This window comes from Plecotus auritus, assembly GCF_963455305.1.
Source record: "Plecotus auritus genome assembly, chromosome: 3".
Classification (NCBI taxonomy): domain Eukaryota; kingdom Metazoa; phylum Chordata; class Mammalia; order Chiroptera; family Vespertilionidae; genus Plecotus; species Plecotus auritus.
In genome coordinates, this window is record NC_137772.1 from 177036587 (window position 1) to 177054027 (window position 17441).

The 17441-nt window shown below is 57.5% G+C and overlaps 1 protein-coding gene across 4 annotated transcripts; it reads right to left on the reverse strand.

The window, feature by feature from the left end:
* Window positions 1-3: 3 nt before the first annotated feature.
* On the reverse strand, window positions 4-17045 carry KCNH3 (potassium voltage-gated channel subfamily H member 3). 4 transcript variants are annotated; one of them, XM_080661317.1, is made up of 15 exons: window positions 16855-17045; window positions 15145-15378; window positions 14554-14688; window positions 13180-13310; window positions 12501-12741; window positions 11991-12148; window positions 11698-11905; window positions 7811-8083; window positions 7282-7481; window positions 6681-6930; window positions 3305-3522; window positions 2306-2628; window positions 1734-1840; window positions 1067-1185; window positions 4-976 (listed from the first exon to the last, which is right to left on the reverse strand). In XM_080661317.1, the coding sequence occupies exons 1-15, from the start codon at window positions 16928-16930 to the stop codon at window positions 380-382; spliced, it is 3270 nt and encodes a 1089-aa protein (XP_080517443.1). In that variant the 5' UTR covers window positions 16931-17045; the 3' UTR covers window positions 4-379. The 4 variants fall into 4 exon arrangements, with proteins under 4 accessions (XP_080517443.1, XP_080517444.1, XP_080517442.1 ...); XM_080661318.1 differs by having other exon boundaries at window positions 1067-1143; window positions 12501-12744; XM_080661316.1 differs by having other exon boundaries at window positions 12501-12744.
* Between the last annotated feature and the right edge of the window lie 396 nt (window positions 17046-17441).

A 17441-nucleotide genomic window follows, 5' to 3' on the forward strand; every position in this document is an offset into this window, starting at 1 on the left:
TTTCATTATTACTTTTTAATATAAAAAATGTGGGACAGGTGAGTCAGGGGCACATGCAGGGGATGGCAGAACCTCCCTCCTTGGCCTCAGGCCTCTGTCTCCCAGCCTGCAGAAGGAGACAAGGAGGTCAGAGGAGCAGGCTGAGGAGGGGACCCACAAGAAGGGCCAGAACATTACTAACCTGGGGCCTGTCCCTGAGGCTCCAGCCCACAATCCACGAGAGCCCAGGGCCAGGCCTTCCTTGGCTCTCAGGCTCCTGCCCTGAGCCAGCAGGCAGCCCAGAGTCCCTGGGGGTGGCAGCCACTCTTCCTGTAGCCCAAGGTTGGGCAAAGCAGCAGATGGCAGCATATCTGGCAACAATGAGTTCTGGTGCTGGCAGTCAGACCCCTGTGCCTTCTTCCTGGGTCCACTGGACCGTGCCAGGGCCATGGCAGCCAATAAGCACCATCTCTAGGCTGTGGGGTTCCCAGGACAAGGCCAGGCCCCCTGACCCTGGCGGGGGCTCTCCAGTGCTGGCAGCCTCGGCCTGGCTCACAGGATCCAGGGGCTCAGTCCTAGCCTCTTCCTCAGCAGGCGGTGAGCCGGGGGTGCTAGGTTCTGGGCAGAGTTCTCCTGAGCCTAGTGGCTCTGAGTCAGAGGTGGAGGTCCAAAAAGCTGTTGTTTGAGGCCAGGGGGAGCTCTGAGATGCTGGAGGACCCCAGGGCCAGGGTGCCATGAGGGGAGGGGCCCCCGGACGAGGGTGGGGCAAAGTCCCACTCAAGACAGAACCAGCTGGGGGCTGCAGACAGTAGGAAGATACCCCCGTGTCCACACACAGAGGCTGCAGGAGTCCAGAGGTGCTGGCTGGGTGTGGCCCCTCTCCTGATGCCTGAGGGCACGGGCCCTCCCCATGGGGCGCCAGGAGGAGCTGCACTGCCTGGTGCAGGGACTGCAGTCCCTCCCGCATCTGCAGCACCTGCTCAGACAGCTCCATCACCTTCACGGAGGGAAGAGGGAAGGTCAGAGTGGAGTCAGGACCTACACAACAGCAGTCTCCCTGCCCTCCCTCCACTTCCCCCTCACTCACAGCCTGCCGAAGCTTGTCCAGCATGTCTGTGTTACTCGCCTCACTGGGTCCGAGGGGGAGGGTAAGCAGGCTGTTCTCTGTGGACCGTGGGATGAGGTTACTAGCCAGGGTCCAGACCTCTGCCCCAGTTAGTACAGAAAGGGCCCAAGTTAATGAATTCTGCCCAAACTGCCAGGGAGCCTCAGACACCCTGCCCATGCTTTCTCAGGAAGCTGCTTTCTGTGCCTGTCTCTTGTTCTGTCCTCCAGGGAGATGAACACTCCTGGGAACTCATTACCTGGTCCACACCCAGGGCTGCATGGCTTGGCTGGGGGCCATTTTTAATTCTGCCTCAGCCCTCTACCCTGCCAGTGAGCCAAAAGATGTGCTAGGGGGTCTTAGCAACATTATCTTATTTAACATGCACACAACCATTTTACAAACTGGAAGCTCAGGCGAGAACCAAGGTCACACTGCTAGAGCGCTGACAGCAGAGATCCAAACCTCGTTCCCAGCCACCCTCCAACACCAAGTGCTGGTCTTAACCACCAAACTCCCTGCCCATACCATGCAGTGGGTGAGGGGAGGAGGGCTTCTAGGCAACCTCTGTATCCTGTTGGTTTCTCAGAGGTTCACAGGGCAAAGGGAGTGCCCCGCCAACCTTCCCCCAAGCACCGGGTCCCAGTACCTGGTCCAGGGGAGGAGCTACTGCTACATTCTGGGACAGACTGCCCCATGCGGAAGGAGAATTTGGGTTGGTCGGAGCCACAGCCATCCTCAATGCCATCTACTACCCTGTGGACACAGGCACCAGGACAGTAAATCAACAGGTAGCCATTGCGGTGTTTCTTGGGATAAGATACCCCAGTGTCCTCATACAGAAGTTATAGGACCCTGGAGCCGGGACTGGGGGCTTGGGGCCCCAAGAGAAAGATAATGTGAGATGTCCCTTCTCCTAGGAGATTGCAGTTTCGCTGGGGATCCAAGATTGAGAGACATTAAACAGCAGGAGAGTTCTGAGCTGAGTTCTGAATGGGGGGTATGGGAACTCTGGAGGCGTAGTCGGTTAGAGCGTGTACTTGTATGAACGGGGGAGGGGGGAGGCAGCAAGGAAATGGAGGAGTCAAGGAAAGCTTCCTGGAGGAGGCTGGGAGGGTTAGGATGGAGGGATGGGCACCCAGGGCAGGGGTGTGAGTGGCAGGGGCCCTAGTCCTATCAGCACCATCTCTGCCCAAGTGTAGTGGCCCAGCACCTGCTCACCTGGGGCTCAGATCCGGGGGCACATTCCACGGCACAGGGGGCAGCTGCAGCCCCTCTAAGCTCCGAGGGTGTGCAGAGGGGCCAGCTTCAGCCCCCGCCCTACCTGGCCGCCCTCTGCCACCTAGACGGGACCGGGGTGCAGTTCGGCGCGGGGACAGCAGCTTGGCGGCTGAGGATGAGGAGGTGCAGCCTGGGGACAGCAGGGGGCTGGAGGGTTCATCAGCTGGGGCTGGTGAGGCCGCAGGGCCCTGCTCCCCATCTGTCTCCTTCTCCTCCAGTGTGGACATGAGGGTATTGTCGCCACTCAGGGAACTGGTGTCCGCCTGGGAACAGTGGGGGACAGGGAACTGGGCTTATCTTATGCTCCATTCACCTCCCCCACCCTGACCTCACCCTACTGAGGAAGAAGCTCAGTTGGGGGAGGGGAGGGCTGCTTTCCTGCTGGCACAAGCCACCAAGCCCCTCAAAATTCTAGCCAAGTGTGGCTTGGGGCGTTAGGCTAACTGAACTATCTAAGAGAACACAGTACTAAAAACTGGTTTGGAATTTGTGACATAAGTCAGGAAAATTCAAAAGCCCCTCTGAGCAGTTTTATTTCACTGTGAAGAAGCGGGATAGATGCAGGGCTTTCTTCAGAGGTGGCCTGGTGGCTGTGTGTGGCTGCCGCCCTGCCCTGTGGCACCATCCCTCCTCTTAGGCCTACAGGCTTCTTTTCTGGTACCAGTGGGCTCTGTGGCCCTCCCCTAAGACCTCACTCTGGAGGCCAGGCTGTCTCAGATGGGCCAGGGAAAACTGGGAGCAGTGGCTGAGCATGGCTGGGCTCTAAAGGACAGAGTGTGGGTGTGAAGGGGCAGGGAGAATGTAGACCCCTACCTTGTGTGGGGGGTGTTCATCCAGGCCATGTACTAACACAGCACCTCCAAAAACCCCAGCCTCTGCTCACCTCACCAGGCTCCCTGGCACCCCAGCCTCTTCCATGCATGTATCCAGCATCCTCACCTCCGTAGGGCCTCCGCCAGCACCCAGGTTGTAGCTGAGCTCCCCTCGGAGGCCCTGGCTGAAGCGTGGGGCAAACTCTGGGTACAGTGCCAGGCTTTCGTGCAGCCCAGCCAGCTGCAGACACTGCAGGACGCAGTACGTCAGCCCTTTCACATCGGCATTGGCCTTGACCACCTGCTCACGCCGGGGCAGCTCACAGCCGATCAGATCACCCTTCCCTGGGGAGAGGAAACAGAGGTCAGTGAGCCTGCCCCTCGGCCTCTATGGAGGGAAGTCAAATGGAGCCTGCTGAGCTTTCCTCATGGGCTGAGGGCTTTCCAGCCAGACCCCCTCTGTGGGGCCAGGACAGAGAGGAGTAGAGGGGCCGGGCCCTGGCAGCACTGTGACCCAGGTGCTCCAGCACACGGGATCAAAGCCACTGTGCTGACACACATGCAAATTTTACCTGAGACCAGTGAGCAGTCACCAGTTCTAGGGGCATGCTCTGGGAAAGTTAAAACAGTCAGACTCCCAGGCCCCATTCCTATCTACAGAATCAGAGTATCTACTGGAGACCCCACAGTCCGATGTTTTCCAGCCTCACAGTTGATTCGGGTGTAGCGTATCCGGGAACAGTGTGGAACCAGCAGGTTAGTGCCCCATGTGGCAGTGAAAATGCCAGGTGGTCATGTACTGGGAGCCCTGATGCCTTGTCTCTACAATAGATCCTGTATTGAACTGAGGCTGTGGTGCTTTCTTGATCTTACCAGCAGGTGTCAATGAAGGGTTTCCCACCACCTGCTGACTCTGCCACCTGGCTGACAGTGATTGTAAATCTGTATCCCAATCTCAGAAATGTTAAATGGTGGGGAAAAATGTATGTCTTAGAATCAATGAAATGCGGTGTCTCTGAACAGGGATGTGGTGAAGATTAAATAAGTTAGTGGAGATGAAGTGCCTGACATATAGGCCATCAATCAAAATTCATTTCCTTTCCTCCCCTGCCCATAAGAGTCCCCTGTAGATCCTGCCAACAGGGACGGTGTGCCATCCGGGATTGGACAGGGCACTCACTGCCCTCACAGCCAGCTCAACCCACAGCCAGTCAGTTCACAAGATTAGAAAGTGTTTCCTTATCCTTCAGGAAGGTGGATCACTGCCACCCGCACCGTGGGCTGCCTCATGCTGCCGGCAGAACCCTAAATGTTCATGGACTTTTGCTCAAATTTAAGACTAGAATGCATCACTGTTAAATCTTATTTTCTTGGTACCAGGCCATCCTTCTGGTTTCTTCTGAGAGCTGTTTGGATCATCTGATGAATGAGCTCTCTCTCCTCATGTGTGTCATCTGGAAATAGAATAAGTATATATTTCTTGTCTTCATCCAGGAGGTGAGATAAAATGAGAAACAGGACAGGAGCAAGGACAGAGTTCGGTGCCACTGGTCTCAGGGACCAGCGACCACCCTGCAGGCTGGCAGCTCAGCAGAGCCTCCCGCTCAAGCTCATCAAGATCCTCCTGACACCATAGTCCAACCCACCTCTTTGGCTTGCCTTCTTCCTCCCCCGCAATGGAGTTTGCACATGCTTAGCTGTTAGTTCATACATACAGGGAGGGGCCAGAGTTGACATTGCTAGATGAACGGTGGGCCTTAGCTGCCAGGAGCAGGCAGGAGGCACTGGATGTTCAACTAAGGAAGCAGGTGGGAGGTTGGATGAAGGCAAAGCAGCGAACCAGGTCACGGGGAACCAGGCATTCTCTGGGCACCCACAGTGGCCAAGTCAACAGAGGAAACAGTTCATTCGGAACATATGGGCAGGGACAGGACGGGTCAAAGGTGAAATAAGTCCCAGTGCTGGGGACATTCTGGAGGCAAAGGCCCGGGGTAAAGGCGGTGGTCATTCTTGAGGTTCTGTCTCAATTCTGAACGTGGCTATTCTGAGATCTGGTGCCTGGCATCAGTGAAGACATGTTCTTGCAGGACTCATGCCAGCTCCCAGCCACACTGCTTCCTCGCTGCAAGCTGAAGCCATCTGTTTAATAATCCACTTGACAATCTTGCTTTGGGGTGACCAGTCTGCAATGATCAAAATCTGTCTTTTCACCCTTCTGAATCTCTCCAGTTCCCCACGAGTTCTCAAGGACTGACAGACACATGTGAGCAGCCATTAACTCTGTCTGCTCAGAGTCCTGGCACGAACTGCATCTGGCCCAGAAGCCAAACTCGCGAATGACACAAGGTGAAGGGTGAAGCAGCCTCTCCCTCTCTCAGTTCCAAGACCTGTTTCCTGTCGGAACATCCTCCTCCTCGAGGGGGAGAGGATGGACACATAGTAGCTGCTGGCATCTCCTCATCCTGGTTCTCCAGATGAGTACACACCATAGCTGCTCCAGGCATCACCTGTCCCCACAGGGAGTCTACAAGGGCTTGGCTGCTTGAGGATTCGGCTGTGGTTAGGGTGCCACCTCCTTCCGTCCAGTCCTTTCCCGTGTGCAAGGCCCTCTGGGGTCACTGCAGGCAGCCTCACAGCCCAGGTGCCATGCAGCCGTGTTTCCCGGGTGCTCCGATGTGCTGCACAGCAGGACATCCTGAAACAAAGCCCTTTCTTCAGTGCAGTCTCCACAAAGCAGAGCGCCTGGTAGCACAGTGTACGGAGCCTGAGGTTTACAGTTGGGCAGACAAGCTCCAAGCCAGCCTGTCAGTTCGTTAACCTCTGGGAACCTTTGACTCCTTCTCTGTAAAATAGAAATAACAACACTTCCTCCCCCTGAGTTTTGAGGTTTGCTTGAGAGGAAGGTGCAAGCTGGCCCGGCTGTGAGACCCTGGCGTCAGCACTATTATGATGCTGATTCCGTAACTGCAGCTTCTTCTTCCTTGTCTAGGAGTGGATCCTTCCTCTTCACCTCTTTCCTTTTCCAAGAAAGGAGTACACATGCTGTGTCTGAGCTCTGCTGGCATCCCTCAAGGCCCTGGGCTTGCTGTCATCTGCTCTGGGGGAGTGGCATCTCTCTCCCTGGCCCAATGGTGGTGGGAGGCCCACAAAGATAACTTCCCCAGCCCTTCCTGAACACTCTCCAGCACTCAAATCCTCAGCATTTGAATTTCCTCCTTGTCAGAAAGTGCTGCTCACCGTGTCCCATCATATACGAAAGACTGACCGGTCCTTCACTCACTCTGGCCTCTGACACCTCTAAATCGGTTCCTCCTCCTTGTGTTGCCACCTTATGATCACCAGGCCCACGCTGAACTTTTCCCAGGGCTCCATGGCTGCTCTGTGGCTACTCCTGGCTCCATCCTGGCTATCTCTCCAGGTGGTCTTGCCTGGGTCCCCTCTCTGGATTTTCTGCACATGGGGCCATCTGCCTCCCACAAGCCCTCTCCCCCACCCTCACAAACCTAGGATGGCAAGCACGGTGCCACCCTTGAGCACCTCCATGGAGCCGGAGCAAACGAAGTAGAGGGCCTGGAGAGCGTCGCCTTGGTGGATGAGGTACTCGCCCGGCGTGCAGAAGGCAGGCCGCAGGGCCAGGGACAGCGCCCGCAGGCAGCCTCGGCTTGCCGCCTCAAACAGCGGCAGCTGCAGGACCTCCTTGTGCAGGTGCATGGCAATGTCTGCTCGAAGCTCATCAGGAAGGCTCTGCAGCAGCTGCAGGTGGGGAGCAGAGGAAAGGGTTAGGGTGGCAGAAAGGGAGGCAGCCTCCAACCTGCCCCACAGGGACTGGTCATTGAGGGGCTCTCTGCCTCCCTCTCAGCCACTCTGGCCCCTCCATGAGCAGCCCAGCTTTCCTCTTCCAGACCTAACAAGATGGAGAGGGGCCTCCAAGCCTTCCTGGCTGCCTCTGCCCCATGCTGCTGTCCCCCCACAGGAGAGCGTGAAGGCAGGGAGGCCAGAATTTTGCATTCCTTGCCTCCCAGCCCACTCCTGAGAACTTCAGACCAACTGCACACCTCTTGAAGGAGCAAAGGCTAGAAGGGCCAGCCCTGGAGGTCTGCGCACCTCTGTGGTGTCGATACCGTTGTTCACAGCCCAGGTCGCCTGGAAGTACTCGAGCATGCGCTGCTTGAGGGGCTTGGGGATGCGGTGGATGCGGATGTAGTCGCGCAGGTCGCGGGTGCGGCTGTGGTACAGAAAGCGGCGGGCGTACATGCGCTGGATGATGGCCGTCACGTTCCCAAACACCACCGCGTGCATCAGGGCTGGGGAGGGTGGCGAGAGGGGGTCACCTCCAGGACTGGCCTGGCCCAGCCTGACTGACACCACGCTGCACACATCTGTCCTGCCCTGCCAACACCTCCCTGCCCCCGCCCCACTCCATCCTCCACAGGCTCCTGGGGAAGGCACAGGGCTGTGCTGTGGCATGGAGGCCTGCAGACAAGTGGGCTCTCCTGGCCTTGGCCTCAAGTTCCTTGGGCCCCTAAAATGGAAGAACTTCTGGGAAGACCCTTGGGAACCTGGGAGAGGTGGAGAGGGAGGGGACACCTGGAGCCAGAAGTCTGGGAGCAGTCCCAGAGATGGCAGGCCTCACCCCCGATGAGCATGGTGCAGATGGAGAAGATCTTCTCCGTGTCCGTGTTGGCAGACACGTTGCCGAAGCCCACGCTGGTGAGGCTGCTGAGTGCGAAGTAGAGGGAGGTGATGTAGGCACTGCGCAGTGACGGGCCGCCCAGGAGCTCCAGCCCCGTCCTGTTGGCCTCGCTGCTACAGTTGTCACTCTGGCCAGAACTGTTCGCTACAGCTGGGCTCCGGCCCACCAGGTAGTAGGGGGTCTCCAGTCGGCGGGCCAGCTCCTGCAGCCAGCCTGGGAAGGGGGCAGGGGGCCTGAGTCAGCAGGACAGCATGCCAGACTATGGGCGCAGGTATGCCTGCTGGTAGCCCCGGGGTAGATCTACGCCATGGTTTCCCTCCACCTTCCTCCTCTGCCCGCCCAGTGCTTTCCTCTCCATCCCCTCAGCACTCAGCAAGACAAGCACACAAGGCTGAGGCCAAGGCTGCCCTCTCCCCAGTGGGCATCTGTTGGCGCCGAGGATGGAGTAAGGAGCACTGTACCCTCTCCCCACAGCTGGCACTAATCCCAGACCACTGTTCCAGGGCTGGATGGGTGAGGCCACCTCCTCTGCTCTGTCCACTCATCTTTGAACTTGCCTCATCTCTCCCCACAACCACATACACCACTCAACTTCACACACGTTCTCAAGCACAGCAACATGGATATGCACATAAACACCACCAAGGCTATACACGTGCTCCCCACAGTCAAGAGGACCAGGGCATACACATCTGAGCATGTTCACAAAGGCACAGCCACACCACTCACACAGAAAAGGCCAGGGAACACTTGGGAGCTAGACGAGGCTACACAGGTGCTTGCACACTGGTGCCCAGGTTGGGGAGGGGACACACTCGCATGGATACAAGCACATGGGTGAAGACACTCAAAGGCCACAGACAGGCAGGCACCTGTGCACACGCAGAGGCCCTCAGCACACATGCAGACACAGACCAGCCTGGTGGGCGGGGTGGAGGCCAAAGATCATCCCAATCTCCCCATGAACCCCACATTCTCTGGGCTCCTCTTGGCAGGAGGTGGGAGCAGTGGGACCTACCTCTTCACACGCACCTGCCCCCTCCCACCTCAACACACCCTAGTCCCCCTGCTCCACACTCTCCCCAACACCTTACACATGTTGTCCCCCCCCCCCCCGCCACAATCCCAACTCTCCTCCTCTCACCTACCCACCCATTCATTCATTTGGCAACCCGCTGCAGAGGCCAGGCGCTGCGGGGACCCACAGGAGCTTCCTGCAGGGTAGGAGCTACACCTCAGAGTTACACAAGGCCCGAGTGCCACACGACGGGGCTCAAACCAACATGCTATGGGCTTCGGCTAGAAGGCTTCCTGGAAGAGGAGACATTTGTCCTTGGTCTTAGAGGATGGATAGAGTTTTGATACAAAGAAACTGAGGTGGGGGAGGTCATTCCTGATCTAGGGAAAGGCATAAGCAAAATTTCAAGATGGAAACAAGTACAGGCAAGCAACTTGGCCTAGCTAGATGGGGGTTCACACTGGGGCATCAAATTCCAGGCCAAGAAATTTGCAGGGTTGTGATAAGGCCTGAGCCAAGGTGAGACTCCCCCTCCTGTTACTTGAGGTGTTCTGTGAGAATGCAGGGGAGCATGCAAAACTCTTGTCATTAGTTGGGCCCCGAGGGTGAAGCCAGTGGCCAGGTGAGGAGGGGGGGAGGGCAGGGGGGGAGGGGGAAGAAGCAGGAGCACAGGGTAGGGTGGCAGAGGAGCCTCTCCTCATCTTGGCCTGGGCCTCCACACGGGGAGTCAGGCCAGCAGAGTCTGTTCTGGAGGCTGGTGACTTTCATACTGTGAATTGCCCTGAGTGAGTCCCTCAGTACTTAGCACAGCCTTTTGAAAACCCAGCCCATCTCCACTGGGCTCATGGGGATCTGGGGCAGGAATTCTGTGTCCACACCATGGGCAGTGCAACAGGGGAACCAAGGCAAGGAAGCCACAGGAAGGTGCCTCCTGCAGACAGAGCTGGGCCAGTAGGGCTGGACTTGGGGAGTCTGGGTGTGACTCCAACCAGGTTGGGGTAGTTTCCCTGGACAAAGAAGGTGGAGGTGATGACCCGAAGAACTTGGAGACAACCCAGATGTGAACTAGTACCAGCCCCAAATAGAACGAAAGTACTCTGGAACTTAAGGTTCAAGGGTACAAGAATGGCCAGGTATGGCTACAAAATAATCTGCCAGCCCCCCACGTCACCAGGCCCTCCTTGTTGGACTCAGAGCCCTCTGGGAGCCAAAAATGTTACCCATGTCGGCTCCTTAGCCCCTGTGAGGTAGCCAGGACAAAAGAGCCACATGGACTAAGACCCAGGGTGCCTGGGTCCCCTTTGGGGACGGAGGGGCGGACCAGGAATTCGGTGTCTCAGCCCACTTTGGGGTCAGCGCTTTGTGTCCCCGTTATCCATCTCTTGGCTATATGTTCATTGAATGGCTGTCTGAACCCAGAGCAGCCTCCACACAGCCCCACTCTGGGAAGGGCAGGCGCCAAAGAGCTGGCACTGTCTGGAGTGCCTGTGTGCTCAGTGACTACAGTGCTTGGGAAATGTCCACGTGGGCCCTCTGGGCTACACACCGGTCTCTCTGGGCTGAAGGAGAGAGCATTCACAGGAGCCTCCTCATCCCTGGGAACTGATCAGAGTAGGCTTCTAAGGCCAACCTGGATCCCACCAAGGAGTGGACAGTCATGACAGGCTGTCTGAGCAGCTGATCTCTTACCACTGATTGGGAACTGGTTCGAAAGGCCAGCTGCTGGAAGTCACTGGAGGGCTGGAGGGGAGGGGAGGAAGACTGGGGTGATAAATTTTGGAGCTGCAAGTATGGAGAGTTAGAAATGGCTGGGACAGAATGGTTTGGCATCAGAGAGAAAAAATGGAAGTTAAGATGTCCACGTAGTGATGCCAGGGGAACTGTAAGGGAGAACAAGGTGAGAGGATAGGAGCGATCTGAGGAAAGCTCGGAGCTGAGGGGCTGGAGTAGGAGGAGGCCCAGCCCAGGGCAGAGAGGCAGAACATTTCGAAAGAGCGTGTTTGGCAGGGTCAGGTGCTACAGGGACTTCAAGAGGATGAGGGTTTGGCCCCAGAAGGTCGCCGTGACCTGCTGGATGACATTTTGGGTGACGTTTTGGGATGAGAAGTAGAGCTGGAAGCTCTCCTGGCAGGAGTTAAGATGTGAGTGGGAGGTAAGCAGAGGGAGGAGTTGTGAAAGTGGAGGTGAAATGAAGGAGAGTGAAGACACTGGTGGGATGTGGAAAAAGACCGAGTTTTAGGCTGGAGGAGGGCTGAGAAGCAGCCGAGAGAGATGCAGCCTGGAGGTGACAAGAATGGGGAAGAAGGCTTAGGAGCCGAGATGTTGGGGGATGAGCTTCAGAGAAGGTAGCAGGAAAGTGCCAGGCATCAGAGGAACCCTGGAGGGCACTGGCTCCCTGCACAGCCTTCTCCAACTGGGCAGGGGCTTGAAGAATGTGATAAAAGTTTGGCCACAAGGAGGTCATTATGGGTGAATAAGACTCCTCCAGGCAGCCCACCAGGCTTTCTCCACAATGCCCAGCTGCTGGAGAACAGGCCTACTGTGAGGAGATGGCTGTCACACTCAAACACATACCAATCCCACATTTTTCTCACAAACACACGTCTACTTGCACACATGTTGCTGTGACACATGCATACAAGCACACACACATGCACACTTCTACACATCTCTGACCAGCTCACAAACACGCCCTGACAGAGACACATGCATTCACACTTCCCTGACACACATACACTCGAGTAGACACACTCCTGGGAACATATGTATGCACACTCGAATGCCCCCTCCCCACCCCAGCCTCCAGTACCTATCTCGGGCAGCTCAGATGCGCTGCTCTCAATCTCCTGCTGGCCAATATAGAACCAGACGCAGGCCACCCAGTGGGCGAGCAGGGCGAACACAGCCATAAGCAGGGTCAGCACCACAGCACTGTACTGTGAGTAGCGGTCCAGCCTCGGGAGCAGACGCAGCAGGCGCAGCAGCCTCACAGTCTTCAGCAAGTGGGCCCCAAAGTACTGAGGTGGGGGGTGGGGGAGAGGTCACTCCTGGGCCAGTTCCCACTGTCCCACCCCAAAACCCACCCTGCCCAGCCACACTGACCACGTTGACCTTGAAGGCATGTAGCAGGTCAAAGGGCAGGGCTGCAATGACGTCCAGCAGGAACCAGGTGGTAACGTAGTGGAGGCAAATGGACTTGGGGGCAAACACCACCTGGCCCGACTTGGACACGAACGTGGTTCGGAAATTCAGCACGATGTCTGTGGAATGTCCGGGTGGGACTTGTTTCAGGGTGGGGAGGAGCCACTCTTTACTGGGCACCAGCTCAGTATTTGACACTATCCTGGGCCCTTGACCTGTGGTAACTCTAAAAGGTGAACACTGCTAGGCCTATTTGATGGAGAAAGAAACTGAGGCTTGGAGAGGCTATGACTGGCTCAGGGTCCCATAACCCGTTAGTGGTAGAGACACATTTGGAACCTAGGTCTGAGTTCAAAGCCCACAGGTCACAAACAGGAGGAGGGCCAGGGCACTGGAGCCATGCGGACTATCCCCATGGAACCCGAGGGGCACCTGGCATGGGGTTGGGTGGGAGGCACAAAGGGCACCTACCAAGAATGAAGAGGACCTCCACTGCCAGGTCGCAGACGCTGGGGGGGCCGCGGGCGGCGCTGGGCTCCCGGGCTGTGCTCACACACACGCTGTAGGGCACGGTGACAGCCACATAGAGGGTGGCGAGCAGGATGAAGCCGTCCCAAGTGGCCCTCAGTGCCCCACAGTGCAGCAGGATGAATGGTGACTTCCGAATGGCGGCTACTTTGTATTCAGGCAAGTTTGGCTTCTCCCCAAACACCTTCTGAGTGAGGCAGGGCAGGTCCAGGCAGGATGGCAGGAAATTGGTACAGACTGAGTTTGGATAGATTCCAGGACAGGCTTCCATCTTCTTTCCCTCCCTGCATTCTCAAAGTAACCTCTGACAGAGGCATTTGAGTCCCCACATTACAGAGCAGAAGACTGAGGATTAGGGAGGTCAAGTGACTTAGCTAAGGTCACACAGCTGTTTAGGGGAGGAGCCAGGATTGAGCCAAAAGCCCCTCTGATCCCAGGGCCAAGACTCTCCTCTATATTTTTGATGGATCATGCATATGACAGTCCCTCCCTCAGTCACAATCCCAAAGTACTGGTGGGGCCTATGTGGTCCCCTGGACATTCTCAGTTCCCCCCTCCATCTCCTCAGCCTGTCCCTACCCTGGCCCAACCCCCCAGACGCACACCCTAGTGCTCAATCCACCTTATTGAGCTTGTGCTTGCCCTTGGGTTGCTTCTGCAAGTGCCCAGACAGGTGGTAGAGCACAGCCCGGCTCCGCCGCCGGTTGGCATTGAAGCCTTTGGCTCCTGCCCGGCCATATCGGCGCCGGCGACCTGCAAAAGAAGAGGGGCCCATGAGGACGATGGTGGAATGGTCTTGGGTGTAAGATACTAGTTGCTGGTCCATGGACAGGTCTGGCTCATTGACTAGTCTGTTTAGAGTTGGAGGCTCTGGCATTCCTCCTCACTTCCTAGGATCACTTGCACCCCCAGCAAAGGGCAATCCTACTGGTGCTTACAGACACCCAGTGCCTGCTTGAAGGAGAAGGAGGTTTGGACCAAGGCAAGGCAGGAGAGGCTCTCCACAGGGAAAGGCCAGGGAACGGAGGGGAGAGGTGGTTCCTAGGGGTGGGGGGAGTGCAGAGCAAGCAGAAGGCCATCAGGCAGAGTTGAAGAAGCTCAGAGAAGGGCTCCAGGGTCCAGGTGCAGGGACCGCTGAGGACTTACCTTGTGGAAGGATGACTCAGGGCTGGAGGTGGGGGATGAGGAATGGAGACTACCCAACACCCCCAAGTGGCAGAGAGGCCTAGAGCAGGTCCGGATGACAGCTTGGTGAGCTGAGGGCCTTCCCCAGCCCTGGGAGGATACAGAGGGGCAAGATGCCAAGGACTTAAAGGAGGGCTTTGGCCAGGGCTCCCCAGTCAGACATGTGAGGAAAAGGCCCGGGGGCTGGAGGTTGTGCTCAGCCTCACTAATGGTCAGAAAATGGAACTTCACAGGCACTAGTGGAGTTTGCTTTCAGTTTTTTAGTAAGTTTGACTTCAAAACTACAACTATACACCTTGGCTGGTGTTGCTAAGTTGATAGAGCATTGCCCCATGCACCACTAAAGGTCCCGGATTCAATTCCCGGTCAAGGGCACACACCTGGGTTGCAGGGTCGATGCCCGGCCCCGGTTGGGACACATATGGGAGGCAACCAATCAATGTATGTCTCTCACATCAATGTTTCTCTCTCTCCGTCTCTCTGCCTCTCTCTGTCTCTCTTTCTCTCCTCTCCCTCCTTCCCTCCCTTATACTCTCTCTCTAAAAAAAGAAAAAAAATCAATGGAAAAAAATCCTCAGGAGAGGATTAATAACAATAACAAAACTCCAAAAAAACTCCAACTGTATAACCACCAGTCTATTTGGAAACAGGCTTTCCATACCGGGCCATGTAGAGAGGAGAGCAGCACAGGCCTCAGCCAGCAGAGTGGGAGTCAACAAGTGTAAATGGGTGGGGGCATCCACCAGCCCAGGCCTGAGGTGACCAACACCCCAGCCACAGAAGTTACATCAATGGCCCCACAGGCACCTACCTGTCTCCTTCCATTTGTCAGGGCCCCCTCGGTTCTTGGTGTCACTGATGTCCTTATGAGAGACCAGGAAGAGGGCCACCTCCCCTTTCTCATTCTTGATGGGTATCACATCCAGCAGACACCAGAATGGGAGCCCTGGGCACAAAGACAGACTCAGCCCAGCTCCCATTCTCCACCCCGCTCAAGGTGACAGAGGCTCCACTGACACCCACGGTGAGACACAGCGGGACCCTGGGAGGGCAGCGGCAGCCCGCTCCATTTAGGACAGGTTTTGATGGAACAGGGTGGTAGAAAGCAAGGGAGAGCATGGATGACTGTCAGACATGTGTGTTCACAGATCTGTCCTACTGACACTGGGACATTTTCCTGCTGGGGTGGGGAACCCAAGATGGGAAACTGAATGGAGGCTAATGATGGGGTGAGGATGGAAGAGAGGAGGGCCAGGGATGGGGTGGGGTGGAGGAAGAGGGGGTGGGTATGTGGGAAGTTAGGATGAGATGGGGAGATGGAGAAGAGAATGGAAAGGAGGGACAAAGGATGGGGTGGGTGCCCATCTGGGGGAAACTGAAGAGGTGCCGGGTGGCCCCTCACCACTCTTCCGGTAAAGGATCAGCTCTGCCTTGAACTCCTTGTGCTCATCCAGGGCCTTGCGGATTTGTTGGCGGACGAGCTCACTGGTGTCTGGCCCATAGAGGAAGGAGCAGGCACAGCCCCGCTGCATGACTTCAGCCCGGGAGAAACCCGTGAGGTCACAGAAGCCATCAGAGCAGTAGACCACAGGGAAGAGCCCCGCCACCTGGGCATTGCCCAGCACGAAGTTACTGTCTGCAAGAGAGCATCTCTCAGAGGAAGCATGGGATAAAGAGGTTCAGGGTTCACCACCCCTTCTTTCCATTAAAGGTGGGCTTTATAAAACCCAGGAATTGTGTGTGTGTGTGTGTGTGCGCGTGCGTGTTGGGGTGTGGACAGGGTTAGGCAGGAACTGTTTATGAATAGGAATGAGTGTGTCACCTGTGTCAGTGCCCCACTCTTTGCAGTGTGTGTATAAGTGCATTTGAGAATCAGCACATATGAACACTGAGATTGGTGAATGCAGCCCTGTGTGGGCACTATGCCCTCTGGAGTGTGTCCTAAGCAGCTTGGGGCAAGGGGTGGGTTTGGGGAGGCTCAAAGGAGCACCACACCACCAGCTGTAGGCCAGCCTCAGCCCCACCCTACCTCTGCTAGGCTCACTCTCCAGCTAGGCACCCAATTTGGCTATGTGGCTCCTCCCACTGGGACCCACCTGGACTGAGAGGCAGTCCAGGCCACCATCCATTCTGCCCCCTGTTGGAGCCCCAGCTGGGTGCCCTGGCTCAGGAATTAATGAATGTGATCCAGAATGAGCGTGTAAGAATGGTAGCTGAATATGGAGTCTGGAGCCAGAAATGTATTGGGAAGTGGGGGGTGCGGAATCAGCAGGCTGCAGGAGCCAAGCACACAACAAAGCAGATGGAGAAGCCTGGGGTGGGGGGTGGGGGGCGCTCAAAGAAGGGCTCCCACCGGCTTTCTATCAGGAACAGGAGACCATGGAGGGCGCTAGGCAGGGAGATGGGAAGCCCCACTGGGGGCGAGCATGAAGGAGGAGGAGTGGGGAGGGGGCTTTCATGATTTTCCCTGTGCTCAGACCTCAGGAACCCACAATCTAGAAGCTCTGGTCGCCTTCTCCAAACTTCCCCAGTCTTGTTGGCAGTCTCCAAATCTACCTTTTTGGGGCTAGTGGACTCCGTGGGTTTAGGGCTTAGGCGGTCAGGTAAGCTTGGCCAAACGGTACACTCCTGAGTCCCACCCCTACTCTATCTCCGTTTGCGAACCTCTTGTCTAAATCTTGTTTTTTGAGCCCTCCCCGCCCCCCCGCAGCTGTCCCTGAGCACCGAGCCCCCGCCTCACCCGCTATCCCGCCAGTTCGAAGGTAGAAGTAGTTGGTGGGATAGCGCCAGATTCAGTGACGGGATGGGTAAGACTGACTAGGTTGGGGTCGCGCCTCAGCAAACAGACGGCATCCCAAGCCCCAAACCCGGAGACTTCTAGCCGTTTTCCTAGCCTGGGTCGGTGTTGATTCTAACCTTGGGGGCGGGGGGCGGGGGGCGGGGGGGGATGGCGTCTGGAAGGAGACGGAGGTCTCAGCTAAAAGCTGGAGCAGGGTGGGGGGCGGAGCGGGAAGGAGGGAGGGTGGCAAACCGAGATTCTGGGTGCAGGACCCGCGGAATCCCGGGCAGGGGCCACTCGTTCAGGAGCCAGTGCGGCGAGGGTAGGACTCACGCGTGCCGTCGAAGCGCGTGGCGATGGTGTCCAGAAAGGTGTTCTGCGGCGCCAGGAGTCCCCGCATGGCCGGCATCTTAGGCGGCCGTGGCCGCCCGCCCCATCCCTCCGGGGTGCGGGGACTCAGGGCCGGAGGAGGGCGCCCAGCTCGGCCGCCCCCCGCCGGGCCCCGCGCCCCTTACCGCAGCTGTCGGGGGACAGTGCCCACCCCAGACTCGCAGGCCCCACCGGCCGCCCGCGCGCGAGGGGCCGTCCCTGCCGTCGGGGCCCGGGGCATGGCGCGCGGCCCCTCGCGCTCCGGCCGCCCACGAATCCCGGGCTCCAGACTCAGCGCCGGCTGCGCTCTCAGCACCTTCCGCTCGCAACGGCGGCGACCGTGGCTCCCGTTTCAGCTTCAGTTCGGCTCCGGCACGGGCTCGGCTGGGTGCCGGGTCCCCGCAGCTCCCTCCGTCTGTCGGGGAGAAGCGGCAGCTTCCCTCCCTCCCTGGGGCGCCCGCCGCCTGCACCGGGGTAACCATGGAGACCAGGCACACCCAGGCAAGGCCGCCTCCTTAAAGGGACAGGACTCCCACCGAGGGAACCCCCTC